Source organism: Mesocricetus auratus, unplaced genomic scaffold, assembly GCF_017639785.1.
Source record: "Mesocricetus auratus isolate SY011 unplaced genomic scaffold, BCM_Maur_2.0 Super-Scaffold_100676, whole genome shotgun sequence".
Classification (NCBI taxonomy): domain Eukaryota; kingdom Metazoa; phylum Chordata; class Mammalia; order Rodentia; family Cricetidae; genus Mesocricetus; species Mesocricetus auratus.
Genome location: NW_024429266.1, coordinates 54554296 through 54577636, shown reverse-complemented (window position 1 = coordinate 54577636; position 23341 = coordinate 54554296). Strand labels below are relative to the sequence as shown.

At 48.0% G+C, this 23341-nt stretch overlaps 1 protein-coding gene and 1 long non-coding RNA gene across 3 annotated transcripts in view; one reads left to right on the top strand and one right to left on the bottom strand.

Annotated features, from left to right (window-relative positions):
* Positions 1-23341, bottom strand: part of Lgr6 (leucine rich repeat containing G protein-coupled receptor 6) — a 120200-nt gene that overhangs the window by 7212 nt on the left and 89647 nt on the right. Inside the window, exons 7-16 of the mRNA XM_005073388.4 lie at positions 15160-15228; positions 12976-13047; positions 12714-12785; positions 11180-11248; positions 9902-9973; positions 8726-8791; positions 7608-7679; positions 7012-7083; positions 5333-5458; positions 3399-3559 (exon numbers count right to left, since the gene is read on the bottom strand). Coding sequence (XP_005073445.1) covers positions 3399-3559; positions 5333-5458; positions 7012-7083; positions 7608-7679; positions 8726-8791; positions 9902-9973; positions 11180-11248; positions 12714-12785; positions 12976-13047; positions 15160-15228 — 851 coding nt within the window. The remainder of the gene's footprint in view (positions 1-3398; positions 3560-5332; positions 5459-7011; positions 7084-7607; positions 7680-8725; positions 8792-9901; positions 9974-11179; positions 11249-12713; positions 12786-12975; positions 13048-15159; positions 15229-23341) is intronic.
* On the top strand, positions 12263-17494 carry LOC110341496. 2 transcript variants are annotated; one of them, XR_005874012.1, is made up of 5 exons: positions 12263-12435; positions 12835-12962; positions 14084-14165; positions 14921-15098; positions 15838-17494. It is a non-coding gene; the product is annotated as an uncharacterized LOC110341496 (long non-coding RNA). The 2 variants fall into 2 exon arrangements; XR_002383458.2 differs by having other exon boundaries at positions 12263-12497.

Genomic DNA, 23341 nt, shown 5'->3' with positions numbered 1-23341 from the left:
TGTCTGTCATTAAAGCCCCACCTTTGTTTTAACTCACACTCATCTATGCTCACATGTCCCCCTCCTCACGCTCAACACTGTTCATCCGACAGTCCTGCGTATCTATTTCTCCTCTTGTGTGTTGGTATTTGGGTAGCTCCATGTTCTTCACTTGTGGATTTTGTGTATTTCTAGTTCTCTGCAATGAACATTTCACTGTCCGATACTCTGCATTTTCTTGTGCCGAGTCATCTTTAGTCCATGAGTGCTGCTTAGAGTGTGGCTGGTGGTTGCTCTAATAAGGAAAGCTAGTAGTTATATAGTTCTTCCTCTGGCCAGCCTGTCATTGCAATTCCATGTCCTGTTATGAAAACTAAACATTAAGAAGGATGTTGGTGCTGGGCATGATGGGGCATGCCTGTGATCCCAGAATCTGGTGAGTGGAGGCAGGAGGATCAATGGTCCGAGGTCATCCTCATCTACAAAGCAAATTTGAGGCAAGTCTGGGCTTCACGAACCCTCTTTCTCAACAGCAAGCATGAAGGCTTGAGTTCAGACCCTCAGCAGCCACATGAAAGGCAAGCATGGTGGCATGTACCTGCAGCCCTAGCACAGGTAGGACAGGGAAGGGAAGATGGGTTGATGGGGACAGGAGGATCCCTGTATCTCTCTGGCCATGAGCTCTGGGCTCAGTAGGGGATCCTGACTTAGAAAGTAAGGTGGAAAGTAACAGAGGAAGACAAGCAGCATCAACCTTTGACCCTCAGAGCCACATGAATCTACACATACATACATGCACACACACACACAAACACACTCAACCTCTGGCCCTCAGAGTCACACACACACACACACACACACACACACACACACACACACACACACACACACACACACCCCAGAATGGTTTCTGGACTGAGGTTGGTATCTGAGGTTTCAACTGTCTAATCAGCTTCCTCCATCCCAGAGGAGTAAGTAGATGACCCTGCTGTACTTGTCTCCATCTTTGGCTGACATGGTGTGGTTCCTGTGTAGATTCTTTCTCCCCTTTAACAGGTAAACATCTGTTAGGAGTTTCCCTTTAACTGGGACAGCTTCAGGGCAGATGGAAGGCAAAGATGTGCCCACGTAGTCCTGGCCATTTCCTTCCACCTGCCTCCAGAAAGGATTTCCTTTGAAATCAAAATGCATGAATGAAATACAAGGAGCGAAACCCACAGACTCTGTCTGAGGCTGGGAAAGTCACGGTCAAGGTGTTAAGTAACCATTCTTCAAATGAAGAGGAAATCGAATCTGGCTGCAACAGCGGCTCCTGGCTTTCTTTCTGCGCCTTTGCTTTCACAGGAAGTGGGGGGCCCTGCCCTAGCTCCTGTTACAAGCGGCAGGCAGCCCACTAACTCAACAGGCCTGTAGTTCTCCAAGGCCTAAGCCCAGCGGAAAGTTTCACCTTGTGGAAGGAAAATTTCCATTCCTCTTTCCAGCACCCTTTGACTCCCTCAAGGAGTATGCAGTAGACATCCGGGACTGTCCCTGGGGGACAGCCGTCTGCTGGCCCTGCTATTTGCAGTGTTCCTCCTCCTCCTGGGAGTTTGTACCCTCTTTGGGGGCTGCTTCTGCCCTGTTTCCATCCTCTGTGAGGGAAGCTCTCAGACGGTGTAGTACTTGACTTCCATAAGCTGTGTTGTAGATTATACAATGACACTATCTCCACATATGTGTCCCTGACTCTCAAAGCAGTATTGACAAACACACTTTGTCTTGTATGGAACCCTCCAGTCCTCCCTCACAGCCACTGAGAGGTGTATTATCTTTTTTTTTCCCTGAAGGTATAGAAATTAACCTCTGTTTGTAGAATATTAGTTTAAGATATGTACATTTGTTTATGCTGTGAAATATCTGCTTAATGATGCGAAAATGTGTTGCATTCTTTTATGTTGCATTTGTTTAACTATGTAAAGCTGTGTTACTTTGCCTGTCTAAAAATACCTGATTAGTCTAGCAAAAAGTTGAACAGCCAATAGGTAGGCAGCGGAGAGAAGTAGGTGGGGCTGGCAGGCAGAAAGAATAAATAGGAGGAGATATCTAGGTTCTAGAAGAAGAGGGAGGAGTGAGAAAAGGAGAGGAGGATGCCAGCTACTCAGCCACACAGTCAGCCCACAGAGTGAGAAGTAAAGAAAGATATATAGATTAAAGAAAGGTAAAAAGCCCAGAGACAAAACATTGTTGAAGAGAAACGGGATAATTTAAATTAGAAAGGCTGACTAAAAACAAGCTAAGCTAAGGCCAGACACTCATAAGTGAGAATAAGTCTCTGTGTATTTATTTGGGATCTGGGCAGTGGGGCTGAAAGGAGTGAAAAAACAACAACAACAAAACTACAAAACTCAGGTTAAGGCATGTTGAAGCCAACCCAAATAGTACATGGTATAGCTGGGTTTAGACTGAGTTCTGTCTACACCATCACACTAGCATGAGGCACTGTAAATGCCTCATGTAGTCTCATGTAGCCCAGACTAGCCTTGAACTGACTCTGTAGATGACAATGACCTTAACATCTGATCTTCCTGCTTGCACCTCTGGAGTCCTGGATTCCAGATGTGCAGCAGTACCACACTCAACTTCAGATTTAATGTTTTTTTCCTGTTAAACTTCTCTGTGATATTGGGGGAAGTTCAAGATGGAAAATGAAATTCAACAGGCAGTACTCCTTTCTCTATGCTAACTCTGCTTGAGGTTGGGAACACAGGGCCTGGGAAGAGCACCACACTCTTCTTTCCCCTTTCCTAAGATGTCCTTTATAGACAACCCCTCGCAACTCCCTGGCTGCCTACCTCCAACTTTCTTTTCATCCCAACTCTTCCAGAAATAGACATAACTGGCCCAAGACAACCTGTGCACTCAGCAGGGCTATGTGCTCAGTGGCCACTCAAATTTCACATTTGAGCTCATAGGAAGAATAGAGGCAAAGGGCATCCAGCCTTGGGAGCGATAATCCCTGAAATGTTCCATTTAGCTGCAGGACATAGTGTAAGGTATTTTCCCCCACTGGACACAGGTTTAATTCAATTCATTTAATCCTATTCTGTTTGACTCAGTTGATGTGCTCATCAATCACCTTCTCAAAGAGCACCAAAGGGTGAAGGCCCGCGTGCTGCAAGGAGGCAGCCACTAAGATGAAGCGAGTAACCCATGGGGCAGGGGGATTGAGAGAGGTGAGGGCACTGCAAAGATCAGGAAGCTGTTGACACCCCAGCTTCCTTCCTTATGGTCTGTTTTTTCCAACCAGCATTCTTGAGTGTGCAAGCAGTGGGACAGTTCCTTCCAGGTCGCACAAATCCCCACTAATACTTCTCTAACCTCTCTTCAAGATTCCTCTCCAGAGCCCTGGGACACTCATGCCAGGGTCTCCAACTACTTACAGTGGCTCTCAACTTGTCCAGCAAGGAGACCCAAGGGCCTCTTTGGTGCCTCTTCTTCCTCCAGGTGAAAGTCCTCGGTCTGCCACTGCGCAGAGGTCTTGAAGAAGCTGGCACAGATGCCATAGGCACAGCACTGGTAGGCATAGGGCACCTCCAGGATCCTAGGGTAAGGAAGAGGCTGTCTTGGTGTGTTTGGGATCTAAGACCTCAGTGTGGATGCCCTCAGCAGCTACTTTTCAACCCCAAAGTGCCCTGCTCCCTCTATGCCAGTGGTTCTCAACCTTCCTAATGCTGCGGCCCTTTAATACGACTCCTCATGTGGTGACCCCCAACCATAAGATTATTTTCGTTGCTACTTCATAACCGTGATTTTGCTACTGTTACAATCGTGATGTAGGTATCTACATTTCCGGTGGTTTTAGGTGACTCTTGTGAAAGGGTTGTTTGACCACTTTGGGATAGAGACCCACAGGATGAGAACCACTGCTCTGAGCTTTTCTTTAGATGAGTCTTGAACCTGATTCCTGACCCCAGAGGGCTCTGGAGAGATTGTAGTCTTCTCATCCCTCATCTTAACTGAGATGACCTTCTGCCTATTGATTTAGAAGTCCCCCACAGCAGGCTCAGAGTTGGGGTGATCTCCCCAGGTCACACAGTACTCAGGGTGCTCTCTCCTCCTTGGCAGTGACTCTTTAATGTTTAAGAAGGCAACAGTGAGGCAGGGGCTGGCACTTGACTTAGCGATGGAACACTTGCCTGGTGTGAACAAGGCTCTTGGGTTTGATCCCAAGTGATGGGGAAAAGGGCCATGGGTTCTTTTTGTTTTCTTTTTCCCTTTCCCTATTTTCTGTCTTTTCTTTCTTTCCCCTCTCTTCCTAGCCTTCCCTTCTTCTTTAAAGACAGGGTCTCATGTGGCCTAGGCTGACCTAAACGCCACCTGTAGCCAAGGATGACCTTGAACTGTCCATCTTCTTTCTTCTACTACCCATAAGTACAAGGGAGACAGTATTTACCCTTGGGCAAGGGTTCGGCTACTGTGTCGGACCATGCACAACATCTACCTTCCTTTCATTATGTTTCAGTGTGTCAGTGCATGCTCCTATATATGCCGTGCAGAGACCAGAAGAGGGCATCCCATGTCCTCCTCCATCACTCTCTGCCTATTCACTTAAGACAGTGTTTCTCCCTGCCTCTGCCCTCCTCAGAGCTGGGATTACAAGCGTGTTTGGGGTCTTGGCTTATTTTATATGAGCCAAGATTTGAACTCCCATCCTCATAACTACACAGCAAGAACTCTTAACCACTGAGGCATCTCTCCAACCTCTCTTACTTTTTTTTTAAAGCAAAGATCTCCCCAGTGATTCTTTACCCTTGTCTTCTGTGAAACCAACACCCTGTCCCCTCCCCAGCTCCTAGAATAGCAGAACTGGGTTTTGTACCCTCTGAGGGTGAGGACAGATGCCTTGGGCATCTCGTTAGCTTGCAGCAGACAAAGCTCGGGCCACACAGGCTGCACGGCTGCCGCCACTACATGAAGGAAGCCTGGATGTCATTAGCACCAGGGACTGGCTGTGCAGCTTGTTTTCCATTCATCAGTGCCCTGGGCTCTGCCCTGATTCTGTGCCTCAAATGGTGCCTAAGTAAGGATGGGACAGCCTGGCTGTGCAGAACCAGACAAGGAAGGAATAAGGCGGTTCCAGAAGTCTCTACATCAGCTCACTTCTTTCCCCACAGGCCCCTGTGGCCCTTAAGTTGGTGGTTGGGATAGGGAGAGGAGGTGGGGAGGGCAGAGTCATGTCCCTAGGTAGCTGACATGAGGGCCAACTCTGAGCTACCAGGCTATTCTCGGTGTGAGATCCTGTGACTTTTTCAGTTTCTCTGACTTCAAGATGTCTGGGACACACCTCCTCCCTTGGGGCAAGTCATGCTCTCACCTCAGTTTTGGGAAACTGTCCTTGGAGAAGGCCTGAGACAGGGCCAGGTTCCCTTTGAGCTTCAGGTGCATTAGGCCCCCTAGGCCAGCCAGGGGCAGTGTGGTCAGCTGGTTGTCAGTCAGGTCCCTAGGACAGTGGATGATCAGGGTTATTGGCAGTCAGTGGGACTGCTGAGGGGACAGGGCTTTGTTGAGGGTGTGGCCAGGGTGCCTGGGATGAAATCGAGAGGGAAGGAGCAAAGAACAGAAGATAAGTACAGGGGAGACAGCACCCCGGGGCAAGGGCGCTGAAGACAGCTCTAAAGACACCCTCTATGAACTCGGCCTTCCACTCGTTCAACAAAGCTTGGGTGGCAGCTATGTATGAGGGGTGCTTTTAACTTAATGTCAAATTGTCCCAATCTACATGTAACAGAGCCCTACAACTGTGGCTGCTGTGTCTGCGTCCCATCCAGGAACTCTTGCTCACCCTCCTGGGAGACCTCTCTGCTCTTTGCCTGTATCCCATGCATTCCCTTCACTTCTCTGATGATGGAATAGGTCAGAGTCAGGCAGAGTGGGACAGAGTTAGTCATCCAGCCCTAAGCAGGCATTGGATCACCCATTCTGCCTTGCAGAACCTGCCTAGTAGCCAGAGGTGAGGGCATACACAACTTCCCCTGGAGACATCATTAGACTAGGCCAGGAATCCAATGCAAACACTAGGACCACAGACTGTGCGTCGTGGAAACAGCCCTGGACTGGCAGGCAGGAAACCTGGCACTTTTGCCAGCTCACTGTGTAACCAAAGGGAGTCACGAATCTGCCCAAGTTCCAATGGCCTCATCGTTCAAAGAATAAAAATATCTGTCCTACCTATCTGGCAGGAGTATAGCAGAGGGAAGAGGGAGGTGAGACTTTTACAAGGCCAAGGCCCAGAGGCCGGAAAGCCACAGTCTAGGGAGGGGGGACTGCATGCCACATGGGAGTCATGGACAAGTCCTTAAGCAGGCTACTCCTCATAGAAGTTGGAGATGTTAGTAGTGTCAGTGGCAGGGTAATATCCAAGGCCAGAGCTGGAGCTAGTCTCCAGGAGTCTGTGTTAGTCAGAAAGGGACCCTGTGTGGGTGGGAATGCCTTTGGCAGGCGAGCAGGCAGGTAGGATGCCAGCTTCTCCTCGGGCAGAACCCATGTATAGTTAATAACCTGCTCCACAGTGTGTGACAACTAGGCTGGAGGCCCCTTTCAGCCTGACACAATGACCATGCACCAGACCATCATACTCTGCTTGAATCCTATGTAACTTAAAGATTCCATGGCTCGCTGAGACCCCGAGTACTCTGTCATCCGCCATCCTCTTGAACTGAGAAGTTTAGGCACATATGCTCTCTCTATTGGTGCATGTGGAGGAAAGAGAGGCCAGGGTAGACATGAGGAAGTGGAACACGATGAGGACTGAGGCTGCCAAAACATTGCAGAACATCAGCAGATGATAGTCCAGGGCTTGCAGGCAGCAGGTTCCCTGTTTACAAGGCCTCACAATGTGTCAAACACACTGTTGGAATGATTGATTAGGCTGCCCAGGCTTCCCTGTGATGTGTGATGAAACATTTATACAAGTCCCTGCTCAGTGGTGGCCCTCCTGTACCACAGTCCTGACTGGTCCCCAGCATCCTGGGAGAGAGTTCAAGGTGTACTTACAGCTTAACCAATGAGTGCAGGGTTGAGAAGGCCTCAGGGTGGATGGCCCGGATGGCATTCCAGCTCAGGTCTCTGTGAGCAGAAAGCATGAGGTAGGAGAGGGCAGAAACACATGGGGAATGCATTGGGCCTATCCTGGGCCTATCTTGGGCTTTCTCTCACATACTTTCCATCTGACCTTCTGAAGAGGCAGAGTGGCAGAGAGATACCTTAGCCTTTTGAGGAGGATTCCTACTGCTGCCTAGTTCCCAACCTGACTGTTGCAACCGGAATGGGGCCATCACATCTTGGCTCTAGAGTCTCAGAAATTCCTGGGTAATAGCTAGAGAAGGGGTCTGCATGACTGTCTGGATAGGAAAGTGCCTCTCATGTGTGTGTGCATGTGTATATGTGTGTGTGTGTGTGCACATGAGTGTGCCTATGTGTGTGTGCGCGCGCACGCGCATATGTGTGTGTGTGTTTGTGTGTGAAGGGGCTGTGGAGAAGAAATACACATACATGTCATGAATGCTTAAACTGGACATGTGCTATGGGAATGGGTTTGGAGGGGACATGGGGTCCTCCAGAATGCACCCCTGGGTGTCACAGGTACTCACAAAGCTTGTAAGGAGCTCAGCTGGCTGAAGGTGTCGGCACCAATTTTCCAGATCCGGTTGTGTTGGAGGCCACTAGGGCAGCAAGAGAGACTAGATGAGCCTGTAGGCCCAGACTCTGGCTCTGCTCCATGCCCCTCAAGCATTGGAAGGAAGAAAGGAGAGCCCCCCACTTCTGCTGGCACAGGAAAAAAGGCCCAGCCCGCGGAAGTCACCAGAATTAGAGGGAGCACAAGGGGATCCGGTTGCCTTGGGTAAGTGGGTCAGGAGACAAAGCCACAAAACCATCCCTGTGGCCCTAAAGGGAGTCCGCTTCTAGGGTTCCCACCGGGCCTGGCTTCCAGCCCAGCTGAAGTGCTCCCCACTTTCCCCCACGGTCATGGGTCCTCTAGACCCTAGCCTAGCCACAGAGCATGCCCAGCCCCTGGATAACCAAGTGACTGCGTTGAGACGAGAGCAGAGTTCAGTAGACTAATGGTCTGAATGGGAGATCGATCCTGGACTCCAGCAATATTGAAGACAATGTCACCCAGACAAACAGGACAAACCCAGATATATCTTCCCTGACATGGCCCCATAAGGCATCTGCCCTGCCTAGAACCAGGGGCAGCTATGAGGATCTCAAGAGGCCATAGCAGTGGAGGTGGGCAAAGGGGGCTCAGGGAAATTTTAAAGTGAGCTTCACAAGGGAAGCTGGAGGACCATGCATAACCATGTATTATCTATGTGTTCATGAGCACACATATATGTGTGAAGGTTGATGGGTTGTGGAACAGGAGAGCACATGCTCCAAAACCCAGGGTTCTTCTAGTTCCTCTGAAGACTTCTTGTGTCTCACACAGACAGTCTTGGTGATCCTGCCCCACCACTGGTTCTGATCACAACTGCATTTTGGTGCTGTTGTTGACTCAGGAGCTATCCAGAGATCCCTTTGGGCACCCATTCCTAGCAATATCATCTGCCGCGAGTCCTATGGGATGTGCCCATGCCTTATTGAGTTCCCAGCCGTCTGGGTCCAACAAACTGAAGAGAAAGAGGGGTTAGAGTATGTTTTAGCCCCGGGACCCCCTCCTCACAGGCCTCCCTTGCATGTCTTTTCCCCTAGGAGTCCCCAGACTTACATTTCCTCCAACTTCTGACACCTGTGCAGGCTGGGCAGCTCTTCAATCTGATTATGGGACAGCTCCCTGCAGAAGAGACAGAACCCAGCTCAGGGTGAAATGGTGGCTGTGGGAAGGTGGGGGACAGGGGCAGGAAACATCTTCTGTGGTCAGGCCTGTGCTTTTCTGTCAAGAAGTTGACGGTCACGAGGACCCTGAAGGAACATAGTATGACCATCTCATGGTAGAGTACCAATCTCCACCATTAGATTTCGCTACCCTCCTCCCTGCTAAGCCCTGCTCCCTTACTGAGCCTAGATAGAACCAATTTGGCTTTTTGTTTTTCAGCAGGGCTGCCTTAGTAACAGGTAATTCTGCAGAAACCTTGGAGCATCCTGGGGAAAATGGAATATAAAATGAGTGGCATGGAGATGAGGAGAGAGGCCAAAATTGGGGCAGTCAGTAGGAAATACAGGCATTCCTGAGCAAGATGTCAATGTCACCCATGGAAGTAGCACCCCATGGAAATTGTGCTTCTAACCACCATTTATGGAGCTGGCATGGAAGAGAAGTGCTGCGAGCCCTCAGAAACATCTGGCCCAAGCCTTCCTTTAGGCAGGAAATATGAGGCCTAGGACCTCAGCATAGAACCTGCCCAAAGACTCACTGCCAGTTAACAGAAAATGGGTTTAGAGCCCACATCTCCAGATATCAATGTAGCAATCCTGAGCTGTTTGGAAGAGCTATAGGGATAAGTCTAAGTCTGAAGTTAGAATATATGCGGTAAAAAAAAACTGGAGCAACTTAACTATCTTCAGGACACCAGAGCAATAAGCTCTCTTGCCAAAATTATGCCATTTTGAGACTCTACTATATGCTATGTTCATTAACAGAGGCTGTTTTCAAGTCTCCCCAACTGAGTCTTATTTGAAAGGAGAGACTGAAATTCAGAGACGAACATAGCTAGTGAGAAGCAGACTTGGTCTCAAACCACCCGGATCCGACTCTGGTGACCAAAGTCCTTTATATTGAACAAGAGAGGACAGTCCCTCCCAAACAGATTCTCAGCAGCACTCCGTGTTGACCATTCTCCAGAAAGAGATGTGACCGAGTACGACAGAAGCAGAAGAGGCTTTTGTGGGGACACGGGGCCAGGGGTACAATGCCAGGACTGTAGAATGCTCATGAGCCACTCACAGGATTCGGAGCCTAGGCAGCTGTTGGCACATTCCCGGTGGGAGCAGCCGGATGCCTGCTCGGGTCAGGGTCCTGCAGGGAGAAAAGAGACAGACCTGGCATCAGGCCCAGAGCCCTGCCATTCCCAGCCACCCGTCTCTAGCACTGGACCTGATACTGTCTGTGGGAGGACAGAGCCGACAGGATAAACAGGGCAGGGGTGGGGCTATGGGAACAGAAAGTAGCCTGCCCCCTCATCTGAGTGATAAGCTCCCCGGGCCTTTGGAAGCTGGGTTGGGAAGTAGAGAGAAATCGGGTCCCGGTCGGTAGGTTCTGCTTGTCCAATGATCCGTAAAGATCCAAATCTACTCATATACCTACACCTCTCGTAATGGTCCCTCCAACACTGGGACATAGAGACTAAATCTTCCCTGCTCTCGGGGCCTTAGAGGGGAGGGGCAGCCATGGCAATGAGTAGCTAGGAAACAGCTCCAGTGGGACCATGGGAACACAGTACAGGCTTTTCTCCCTGTGGCTGGGGGAGGGAAACAAGATGGAAAAAAGAGAAGGACCCAAGGCTGGGGTGCAGAGGGTTGGGAGGGCAGATTGGAGAATGGGTTTGGATTAGGCACAGGGTAGCCCTAGAAAGACTCCAAGGTCAAGGTCGTCCTTGGGAAACGACTATTAATTTCATGGAAAATTTCCACACGCCACTGAGCTAGGAAGAAGACAAAGGAAGCACAGAAAAGAGGGCAGTCCCAGCAGAGCCATGAATGAGTTGTGTGGTGCGGGCAGGGAGCTGACTTCCTAACATTCACATGGGGTGCCTACTTGTTCCGTTTTCATTCGTTTACTATGTTTCGAGGGCCTACTATGTTCTTATCCCTGGACACCAAGGAATTTATGGGCCTATTATATACTTATCCCAGGATCCATAGTATAGCATAGAGACATTAAGAAAGGCTGTTTTGGAACCAAGCCTCTCGAAGTCAGAGGAAATGGGTTTCACAATCCTGCTCCCATCCTGTGTCCTCATGCACCATGGCTCAGGATTAGGAGCTCTGAAGCCAGACCTGACAATCTAAGCACAACAGAGGGATGCCAGCCTCCTCCCCACATCCTGCTGCCCCTGCCTTGCCTGGAGGCAGCACTACATCTGGAGATGGCCAAGGCCCTGGGGCTGAGCCAGTAGTAGAGGCAGACTAGAAGAGGGGTAGCAGGAGAGCATGTGGCCTGGGCAGCCTTCCAGATGAAGGGAGGTGGAAGAGTCCCTGGTGGAGGGAAGGGGGATCCACTCACAGGATCTCCAGGCTAGTGGTGCCTTTGAGGTCTGGGAACTCCTGGATGTCAGTGGCACCATTCAAGGATCTGAAAACAGAGAAAACAGACTCTGGAGGGCGAGTGAGTCAACATCTGTGCTCTCAGCCTTGGCCTTCTGCTCTACCTTTTTGGGTAAATGACATCTTCCCCAAGCCTCCTTCAAATTAGCCACTCTGGCCCTGTTAGAAGTTAAGTCATGTTTATCAGGGTCCAGTAATTTGTTTGCTTTTTGAGACAGAATCTCTCTTTTATATAGTTCTGACTGGCTGTCCTGGAATGCACTACATAGACCAGGCTGGCCTCTAACTCACAGAGATCCACCTGTCTCTGCCTCTTGAGTGCTCACCAGGCCCATTTCCCTCAATCACTTTCTTGAATTGATACAGTCCTGCCAAGCCCAGAAGTGCTGAGATGGAGCCCATGGACTCCCAGCATTGAGGCTTTGGCTTGTAAAAAGACAAAACAAAACTCGCACAAGGGACATGGGAAATGTTCCGTGTTGTCATTGTTCAATCTTGAGATGGGGTCTCCTGCAGCTCAGATTGGTTTCAAACTCATTCTATAGCAGAAGTTAGCCTTGAACCCCTGATCCTCCTACCTTCACCTCTGGAACACTAAGATTGCAAATATGTACCCCACTCCTGGCAAAGGTGTTTATTTGAAAAGGCAAGTGTTGAGAGTAATGTCACATGCCTTTAACCCTAGCCCTTGTAGAGTAGAAGCTAGACGATCAGGAGTTGAAGGCTAGCCTTGGCCACGTGAGACCCTGTCACAAACAGGGTCACAAACAGTGTGTGAGAGATCCTGAGGAGGCAGAGTGGCACCTGACAATGAGCCCAGTAATGGAAGTTAAGGGCCTGGGCTCAAGCCTGTTCAGTACCTGAGCACCTCACGTTTCATCGGTGACATGGACTGAAGTGCCAGTCTCACAGGTTGGGATGAGAGGAAATGCAACTGGAAACATGAGAAGGAAACACATGCCTGGAGGAGGTTAGCTGTGCAGAGTGGGGAGTGAGGCCACAGCGAGCTGCGAACAGTTCATGGAAGCATCTTTTTTTTTTTTTAAGAAGTAGGCGGGGCCTTGGGCTTGGAATTAGAAGAGTCGGGGAAGGAAACAAAGGACTGCCTTCAGGCTCAGCCTGGGAAAGATGGCATCGGAAGCTGTGCCACAAGCCACTGGAGAAGCAGCCTGAAGGACACACAGAATCCAGAACTGTCCGCTGTTTTCCCTGTGGGTATGTAGAGAGCAACTACCACAAGCCAAATAAAACCAAAGAGGTCAAAGAAGTGTCCACAGGTATGAAGAAGGGCTCTCTTCATCCATGTGGGATATGGGAAGAAGCTAAGGCAGAGGGGGACCATTAAGCATCAGGGGACCTGAGGGTAGGCCTGAGCAAGTGTTATGTTTAGAGCCCCCTTCCAGCTGAGCTGAGGGCAGGAGAGGGCAAGCAGGGGGGAACAGGGGAGAAGTCCTGAGGGGAGCTCCAAGCAGCAGCCTCTGGTGCCCACTTACAGTGTGTGCAGTTTAGACAGGTACTGGAACGCCGACCTTCCCACAAACTGGATTGGGTTGTCATAAAAATGTCTGGAAGAAAAAGACCCAAGCCCCAGTTCAGATGTTCACTTCTTTTCAGTTCCCTACTCTCCTGGGTGGAGACGCAAACTGGACAACAGCCCTCCCACATTCCTGCCTCCCTGGCTCTCTCTGGCAGCTTCCCGTCTATCAGCCTCCATCCTCTGAAAGGCACAGCAGCCCGAGCAGGTGCGGTACTCACATTGTCTGCAGAAGGGGGTTGCCCATGAAGGCCTTCTCTGGGATAGCCTTGATGTTGTTATTGTGGAAACCCCTGAAAGACAGCACCCAGGAGCAGTGAGGACTGGGAGAGAGGTGTAGAAAGGAAGAACATGGAGCTCCACAGGGCTTACTTTCTGACTGCTGACTAGATAGGTCCTGAGAGCAAAGGGACCTCAGCCTGGAAATCTCAGCCTCCAGTCCTGCCAGGGAATTTTCTTCTCTCTTCAACAATATACTCACCCTGCATGCTCTCTCTCTCTCTCTCTCTCTCTCTCTCTCTCTCTCTCTCTCTCTCTCTCTCTCTCTCTCTCTCTCTCTCTCTCTCTCTCTCTCTGTGTGTGTGTGTGTGTGTGTGTGTGTGTGTGTTGGGAGGGAAGTAGGAACAGCTCCAGAGTAAGTAGTTGAGCTCAGGTCCTAAGGAAGGAAACCACTCCTCCTTGGTCATGTGCGGCAGGAGCCACGGTACGTCCCCACAGAGGAAGCCAAGGGTGTGTGGAAGGTAAAGGAGCATACAGAAAGAAAGAACATCCAGGGGATCCTGAATGGGGGAGGTGCTTCCTGAAGTAAAGAAACACAGAAGGAAGAGAGCAGCAGAGGCGGGGAAGGAGCAGAGTCAGGTGTTAAATGACCACAGATGGCATCTGTGGATGGTGAACAGTGAAGCGCCCCACCACGTTTCTGGGATCTGGAAGCCAAGAACAGTGTGTTTAGGCTGCTGTGACACTTTCCCAAGAGCAACCCACTGGACTGAAACCGCACAGCCCCAGTCTGAGCACTCTGCTCAATTCTTGCCATCTCCTGTCCCACCATTCCTTTCAATCCTACGCTCTGTCACTCAAGGTTCATCCACAGATATCTCTGGCCAGTGCTACCCACCAAGGCTTGTTACTTCCTTCATTCCTTCTAGACGTCCTTTTGTGTATTGGGCTAAGTCAAGCTTTGAGAAGTTGAGCGATTTAGATAATAGAGGCCCTGTGTGCAAGCAGCTTTCTCTCATGCATGCGTGGGTGGGTGGGTGGATGGATGGATGGATGGATGGATGGTAGATGGATGGACTAAAATCTAAATGTGTAGGGTTTTTTTTGCAGAAAAAGTCATGAACCTTCATGTCCCCTTAATTGGATTCCAGCCTAGTTATATGTTAGACTTCTGAGGTCACCGAGCATCAAGGTTGGTATCCCTTTTGTGGTCATCCTATACCTTAACCACTTCCTGTCAGATCTGCGCTTGCACTGCTCCACTGACCAAAATACCTGTCCTCTTTCACCATCATTTCCACCTGAATCCCACTCATCCTTTGGGAACAGTCTCAAGTGACCTCAGTCCATAGTGAGATGCTGCTACTCTGAATTTCCACAGCTATTTTACCAACTTACTATACCACAATTTAAGACTGCAATTTGACGTTGCTTTGTCCTGTTCCTGTTTCATGACTGCTCCTTTGTGTCATGGATGGGGTTGAAAGATCCTTTTTAGAGGATCCCATGTCTATCTTACACTTGGTTTGTATTAACAACAAACACAGAACCCAATCTAGTGAGTGTTCAAATATAATAATAAATGGTTGAGAAAATGAGATGGCCCAGCAGGTAAAACGTGCTTGCCATGCAAGCCAGGCAACCTGAGTTCGATACCTGGAACCTACATAAATATAGGAGAGACTGGCTTCATAAAGTTGTCCTCTGACCTCCACACATGTGCTATGGCATGTGCACCCCCACACATACATACATCATGCATACACATGATAATAGTAATAAATGCAGTGGGGCTGTCAAATGAATTTCTCGATCCTTCTAGAGATGGTAGTAAAGAGTGACCCTATAAACCAGCCCCCAGTTCCTCTTCTACTTCTTCTCCAGACATAGACAGGGCAATGCCAGGTCCAAGCTTTAAGAGGTGGTTTCTTCCATGTATGCTCCCAGGCTTGAAGGACCCAGAGCCATTTATGCTGATGATGCACCTCCAACAAATGTTCAAAGCCAAACTCCAAATGTTCAAAGTCCAAGAGCTGTGACTACTGAGGGCTGCTCCGGGACAATGGGGGGTTTCCAGTCACAGCTTCCATAAGGACCAGTCACAAGGACTACGGGAGGTGATTTGGTGAGTTAGCTGGCCTCTGCCCCTTCGAGAAGCAACCCCAGAACACACCAACAGATCTTACAGTTCCTGCAGCCTGCCCAGGGTCCGGATGGCCACGGGGAATTCTTGCAGCTCATTATAGTTCAGGTCTCTGGAATGGAAAGCGGAGCAGTCATTAGCTCAGAGGCTTAACAGGGCATGTCAGGGTCCCTGAGACATGGAAACTTGGCTAGAGGGTTGGCCCGGGAGATGGGTTTTCCAATCTGTTGGACCCAGCTGCCAAGGTCTGAAAACACATTTTCTGAATGTTTGTACTCCATTCCTACTCCACAAATCCTCAGGCTTGGAGCCTTCCTGGCAGCAGAACTGTTTTGAGTGGGGACACGTTTTTAGGGGTGTGCTTATCTGGAACTGCCTACCCCAGATTAATCTCTATAAAGCTCAGGAAAGTCTATTTTAGGTCTTTGAATTCATCCCTAATTCTCCCATTAGGGATGGAAGAAAAGAGAGAAGGAAGTGATCTTTAACATGTTACTAGCTCTGGTGAGTCTAGAAAGTTCTTCGGATTACAGCCACCTTGGCTATGGCTCTGCTGTTTTGAGATGGAATCTCCCTGTGCGTTTCAGCTGCCTTAGACTTTCGATGCTTCCGCCTGAGACTCCAAAGTGTTGGAGCTACCGTTGTGTGTCATCATGCCTGGCTGGTTTTTACCTTTAACAGTGGCAGGCCAACTAATCTTTACTTTCTCTTCATTTTGCAGCACTCTCCATTTTTTCTTTTAACAAAGGAACACATGTCACATGCATAATCAGAAAACAAGGAAAGAAAGTTTTTTTAAAGGGGTGGCAAGGACTAAGGAAAGCAAGCTCTGGAATAAACTGATTGTGTACAACTTTTAACAATTTGATATCTTTCTGAATTGAAATTCACGTAGTCAGGCTCTCTTACATCCATTACCCTACAGAAAAGTCCGTTCCTGTGTGTGAAGATAATTGTATAAAGACACTCATAATAGCGCCCTTTTAGGTACTAGAGGTCAAACACTGACTGAACCATAAGCAATCGCAGCCCCCGCCCCCACTCCTTCAGGGGACTTTTTGGTTTGTGCCCTTGAGCAGCAGTAAAAAGGTAAAGGGAGGAGAAATGGGGCAGGCTGAGGGGTAACTTTGTTTTCATCGGAAACTCAGAGATGCGGGTGACAAGGAGATACACCCAAAGGCAGGTGACAGCTGCAGAAAGAGCAGGAGCTTGAGCTCTGAGAGGAACTGTGAAGAATGATAGCTTCTATCTCTCTGACAACTTGTGTAGCTACCTCTCCCCCCCTTTTTTCAATTCCTTTCGTTGCTTTCTGAGAAAAGCCTTGGAGGACCTTCTAAAATGTTGCCTCATTGTATGGTAGGATTCCCTTGTCTGTCAGGGTGGCCACAGACTTCAGAATAGACAACAACTCTCAAAAAATCAGCTTCAGTCTTGGCACTCAGTAGCCAATGAATTAGTCTGTGTATGATGTGCCTGATTTGGGGTTGGGGTGTCTGGATGCCTCTAAAATCCTGTTTCTGAGGTATGCAGTCCCAGGCTTTGGAAGTATGTGAGGGTATCAGTTCCTGAGATATCTCTTGACCCTTTCAGAAAGAGCCCCTAGTCCATCTTTTCAGCTTTTTAAATCCATCCCTGCCCGGACAACTTTAACGGTTGACCAAGGCCACAGCAAAGGACTATGTGAAGGTCTTTTAATTGCAAGTAGCTTGGCAGAGTTTTGGGGATAAATACCATGTTAACACAGAGATAATGACAGGCTATTCTGCATGGGAGGGTCATTACACTTAATAGGCCACAGGTAGAGCCAGGAACCCATCCTAGGAGGACAGAGGAGCAGTGACAAGCATCTGGCAGTCAGTGAGCTAGATAACTGTCCCCCTCTACACACAGGCTAATTACGCATTACCCTCAGACTGCCCTATCGATCGATCATGGGTAATTAGACCAGAAAACCCCTCTGCCCTGCTCCATCCTTTAGTAAGCCAGACATGTTGGTCTCCCATGTCTCACAGTTTGATTTGCTCACAGAGATGCTCCCACAGCCTGTGTGAGGGCAAGGCTGAGGGCAAGCCGTGTGCAGGATGACTGAAAGCAGCAGTACTGGAAGCAAGGGCACTTTCCTAACTGTGGGGTTTTCAGAGTTCTCCCAAGGACTGCACAAGTCACCCAGTGCATCAGGTGAGGCGTGCCGAGGTTGCAGACAGCAGGGGAAAGAGGCAGACACTTTTGTGGTCCTCAACTCCAGGAATGGTGTATTGTTACATCTCAGTGTTTCAAAACAAAGAGCGCCCTTTTATCTTGGTTCAGGTCCCTTAGGAATCCTTCACTGTTGCCCACAAAGAACTATATTTTCCAGAAATAAAAAAGATGTATCTTTATTCAAAATGTGTCATGTGGGATATTAATATTAATCTTAGAGATGATGGAATTATCTCCAACAAAAAGAATTGCAGTGGTCTAACCTGAGACCCTTTGGTTGCTAACTCTTCCCTCTACCTGGAATATCCTGCCCCCAGATATTTGTGTGGCCTATTTGCTTACTTCTCTCAGCCCCTTCCCTGATTGCCCTCTTCAGAGACGCCTTCTCTGACTAGTGGATTTCAAACGCACCCTGTACCTCCCCACACCTTTGTACTACACAGCAACACACCTCAAACCTCTCGGGATCCCCTCAAATGCAGCATGGCATAGCTGGTTCATCTTCACGTATCACTGCCTCAAAGCCAAGTGCCCCTCTTGGCTCAATTCCTTCAGAAACCTTCAATTTTGCCCACAAAGGATTACATTTTTCATAAGTAGCAAAGATGTGTCACTTTGAAGACGTGCCGGGTCTTTTCAATGGCAGTGACCAGGACAAGATAGAAGTCATATGGCATGACCTGGTCCTAAGTCATAAGAGCCTAGCAGTCTCAGCTTTCACAGCCTAGGAATCCTCACTCCACATTGTAAGGAAGTCCAAACTGAACTCATGGGTGGTGAGCTCTGTGGAGAGGAGAACTGACAGTGAACAGTGAGGCTGCCAGTTAGTGAGTGAGGCTGAGCCTTACTCCAAGCAGACCCTTTAGCGCTTTTGAGCCTCCAGTGACTATAACCTCCTGAATGAGCCCAGGAAGCTTAGCCAGGCCATGGGCTCACAAGAAATAATAAGGTGTTATTTTAGGACACTAAGTGATTGGAGTGATTTTTTTTATGTCACAAGAGACATCCTGCTTTCTTTCTTTATTTTCTTCATACCCAACCAGAACAAAAGCTCCTTGAATGCAAGAATTTTGTCTGTTTCACATTTTAAACACCAATAATATCTGACACAGAGCAGGACCTCAACATCTATGTGTTGAATGAATAATTGAAAAGCTCTAAACAAGCTTATTAATATTTTTTCAAAGAATCAGTGAACTCATGGGAATCCACGGTAATTTGAAGCATATTCTCCAGGTTTTTTTAGGTTGTTGTCAAAATGACACAGGATAGTCTGGAGTGACAGTTGGGGTTACCCTGAGCCACAGAGACCATGGAATGTGTCCTGTGTGGCTTTGTTCTCATGGAGCACTTATACAGCTCATTGGACCCATGTCCGGGCTGCCAAATTGAGTGGTTCCAGTTCTCCTTGGCAGTTTTTGGTCAGGAACTTTGCCAGGAGTAGACAGACAGTGGGAAAAGGCTATTTTTATAGAGAAATGTGGGAGAAGAAAAAAATGTGCAGATGTCCAAAAGAACTCTGCAAACTCCTTACTAGTGAGGTGGCCGCATTGGGACGTCTACATAGACTTAGTGACCTGAGAAGTTGCCAAATCTAGCTTTGTTTGGTGCCATGTAGATGGAATCTAGCTCTGGTTGTTCAGGGACTATGCTTGTAACCCTCTTTGCACCCAATGAATTCAACTCAATCAATAGGCACATGTTGCCAAACGTCCCGACACACACAAAGAACTCTGCTGTGCAGTGTGGAGGACAGAGATATGGAAAAAAAGCACACCTGTCTAGACAAATGCACACGACAAGATGAGCTCTCTCAGTTCGATGCTGCAGGTCCTGAAGAGTACACAGAGCACCGGGACTGCCACATACCTGGAGAGACCACATCTGGAGGACCGTGTGGAAATGGGATATCTGAACTAGGTTTGAAGAACACAACTCCCAGATGAACATTTTGGAGAGAAGTAAGTGGTATAGCTCAACTGAAGCAAACGGAGATACATAGAGGGAAGGGAAGCTCACACTCATGGATTGTCACGTATTATCCCTGCCTTCAGGCCACAGATAGGACAGCATTGGCTGGGCACTCACTATGGTGCTTTGACTGAATAATCATCACCCTCTCACAGTCTGGAGAGGGGTTCTCTTCCTACACCATTTTTTTATCAGTTGAGCATACTAGTTGCTCAATCATCAGTACCTAGCAAGTGACTCTGGTGGAGATGACTGGCTATTTGCCCAGGTTCCTCTCCCCTTTGCTTTATAACTACACTATCCAATACCAGAGCCACTAGCCACATATGGCTATTTCATTACAAGTAAACAAAATTTTGATCTTGGTTTTAGTAGTCACATTTCAAGTGTTCTATAGCAACATATGGCTAGCAGCTATTGTATTAAAAACACAGATACAGAATATTCCTATCATTGCGGGAAATTCTGTTGGATGACCTAACAGAATATCTAAAAAGATAGCTAAGAGTATATTTCCCAGCCTCCCTTGCAGTAGGTGTGGCTACATATCCAGATTCTCCCCAGGAAGGTATGCAAACATTTTAATCTGCCATTTCTTTCTTTGTGTGCCATTTTTTAGATTGAGCTATACATTTTACTCCACTCCTCTTCCCTCCTCCCCCTGCCCCCCTCATGTTCTCAATTTACCCAAGAGATCTTGTCTTTTTTCCTTCCTAGGCGGATCCATGCATATCTCTCTTAGGGTCCTCTTTGCTACCTAGGTTCTCAGAGGTTGTATTAATCTGCCATTTTTAACCCTGATTTTTATATAATAGCTGGCTTTTCTCCTCCATAGCCTGTCTGCTTTTCCACTAGCTAAATGTTCTGGGGATGGTAAGAACCCAGGTTCCAGAGTCACCATATGGAGGAAATCTCCCATTCTCTCCCCCAAATTTTTTCCCTGGGGCTGATACATAATCCAGGAAACAAACAAAAAACCCAGCCTTCTACTGTGTGTGAGCTATTGTATACATCTTAGTCTATTTGTTATAGCAATTTATTCTATTGTAACAAATTCAGTATCACGGCTAGGGTTTGAACCCTGATAGCTAGAGTCTAGAGTCTACATTCTTAGTTACTACACATCTGCCAGAAAGAGCTTCTTAAAAGACAAAACTGATGCTGTCACTCTCTCCCATTGGAAAGTCTAAAAGTTCTTTCAGAAAGAAAACAAAACAAAGTCCAAATTCCCTAATGTTGCTTCATCTGCATTTCAACCCTGCATGCATTTTCACATTTTTGTGTTTTTGCTTGGACCATTTCTGCCTTCAACCTGGAATGCCCTTTCCCTACATCCTCAGCTGATGAAGTATTAGTCATTCTTGGAAATTGGGTTCAAATATACCTTTCTCCATGGACTCAACCTCATCCCTACAGTTAGAATGAATCACTCACTTTCTCAGCGGTTTTCTCATGTTTCCTCGTCAGCAAGCAGGACATTCATTGGTGATGATGGTGTCTTGGTAATGATAGTCATTACTATGCAAGGGTCATGTTTCTTGGGTGTTTGCATATATTAATCCATTCAATTCCCACCATTCCCTTGGAATTGGGCACTGTTATTGGCTCCATTTTGGAGATGGGAAACTGAGCACAAGACAGGCAGTCATTTGGTAGCTCCTAATGTAATAGCTGGGATTGGAGTCCAGACAGGTGAAGAGCACAGGGAGTTTATCTGAACATGCACCACCCCTCCATGAGACAGAAAGCTTGCTGAGGTCAGAGAGCACCTGAGTGCTATTTTGGATCCTCTGCAGTCCAGGTACAGGGAATATGTGAATAGTCATTACCAAAGATTATCATTTGAGCCCATTGCACAAGACCATGAGATGGAGACCTTTTTAGTCTCTGTGACTGGCTGGTTCAAGGAAGCATTCCAGCCCTTTGAGAATCTACTCTACACCTAGAAACCAAGGCTTAGTCTGATCCTTACAATGCTCTAAGCTTCTGATAGGAAGCTCAGCCATGGGTCTATGACCTTCTAGTTCACTATCTGCAGTAGTCCCTAGAATCAGCCAGGAGCCCCAGAAGCTCATTGTTTGTTTGCTTCTTACAGGAGCTAAAAACAAATGGGGAAGGGCTAAGGCTAAAGAGAAACCGTCCCCATCTCCATCTCCAACTGGAGCTTGGTCTAGAAGCTGCAGCTGTCCATGCCTAATCCTCCCCTTCATCTGCTTAGTAGTTTTCAGCCAAATCCAGTCACACTGATGGCAAGCCCGTGTAGCTGGTCAGAGCATCCCAAAAGGCCACTCAAGTCCTAAGAGGCTTCAGGACCCCCAACTCTAGTCCTCTCTTTTCCAGCTGGGTAAGCAGAGTACCCAGCTCCCGAGATCTCTGGGGAGCCCTGGTGTGGGTCAGTGGGCACAACTCGTAGGGTTTCATACAGCTTCCTTTTATTGATGAGGACACTGGGGATTGGAGATAAAAGGTAAATTGCTGGGATTCTTAGAGGCAGACCTCAAACCCAGGTATTTTGGCAGTTGGCTTAATTTTTTTTTTTTTTTTGGTTTTTATGAGACAGGGTTTCTCTGTGTTGTTTTGGAGGCTATCGGTCCAGCCTGGCCTTGAACTCACAGAGATCCGCCTGCCTCTGCCTCCAGAGTGCTGGGATTAAAGGCGTGCGCCACCACTGCCCGGCGGCAGTTGGCTTAAAACACTTTCTCAATCAATCAGAGTTGGATCCTGGTAAGACTATTAACAGCAGGGCTCAGAGAGAAGGGGAAGGATGAAATGTTGAAGGGGAAGGCTCCATAGGACTTCTTTTAGGTGACATGCGGCAGCCAAATGACTATTATGTAGAGGCCACATGTTTGTGGGTTATCCGCATGAGAGTAGGAAGTTGTTGGACTTGCATTTACCAGCAAGATCACCTTGATTTCCTCAGCGTGCTTCTTTACCTGAAGTTGAGGATACCAACTGCAGACATCCTGTTCACCTGGCCCAGAGACTGGCACAGAGTAGCTGATCAAAGAACGCCAATGCCTTTTGTCTCCTACTTTACTAGACACTGCTCACTGGGCAAGCACTTCCTTCATCAGACTCTACAACTGTAGCTATTCAGGTTGCTCTGTCTACTTTTCATAGCAATTAAGAAAGATAAATTACATTAATTGGGATTCCACTTACATTTTATTATCAAGACTAATATTTATGTTTATTACCAGATCTTAGATAAGGGTACATGGGGAAATGTAGGTGAGCCTGGCTCCCCAGAACGCACAGCCATTCTGGAGAAACTGTGAGCTCTGATCCACTTTATCTCCCAAGCCTGGAATAAAGGCGAGCAAACACAGTGAATGCATGTCTTAACTGCCCTTCCTACACTGCAGGTGGAGCGCCTGTCTTGAATCTACACGTGCATGGTGCCGATGACTGCAGAGCCAGGAACCAACACTTTATGACTAATAGCATTGTTTCACCTTCTAAACAGCCTACATAAAAGGCCACCCATTAATAACTGCAGCAATTAGTAAAATTGTCATCAGTTTCTATTGAGAGACACAGACACACCCTCCTTCCACCTACGCGCTCTTCCTTGCCAGCGTACATTCAGAATAGACCTGGAGCAATAGCAGGCTGATTTTAACAACAGAAGCTGGTCTTTCATACTGAGATTGCTTGTTTTCTGATTTAATGAAACACCTGGGATCGCAGAAGCCTAGGCTTGGAAAGGAGATAAAAGGTAACAGTCTAATCAGGCCCCATAGCAGAAAACAACTCCAAGTTTCTGGTCAGGTGGGAATCCAGTTTTTACTTGGACTGTTCCAGTGGTAGAGCACTCACTGGGTTTGCTGGCTGTCCAGTGCAGCCAGGGTGGGGCTATTCTGCACACTTAGTAAATCTTCACCACCCTGAGACAAAGCACTACCTTTCCCATCTCCCTTGGCTCTTACTGCTGGCTGGAAATCCATGCATCCCGTGTTTATCCAACAAAGGGGAACATCACATTTTGTAGGCACACATCTCCCTCACCTAAAAGCCCTTGTCACTCTGAAGATGTGATACCCACAATAGGA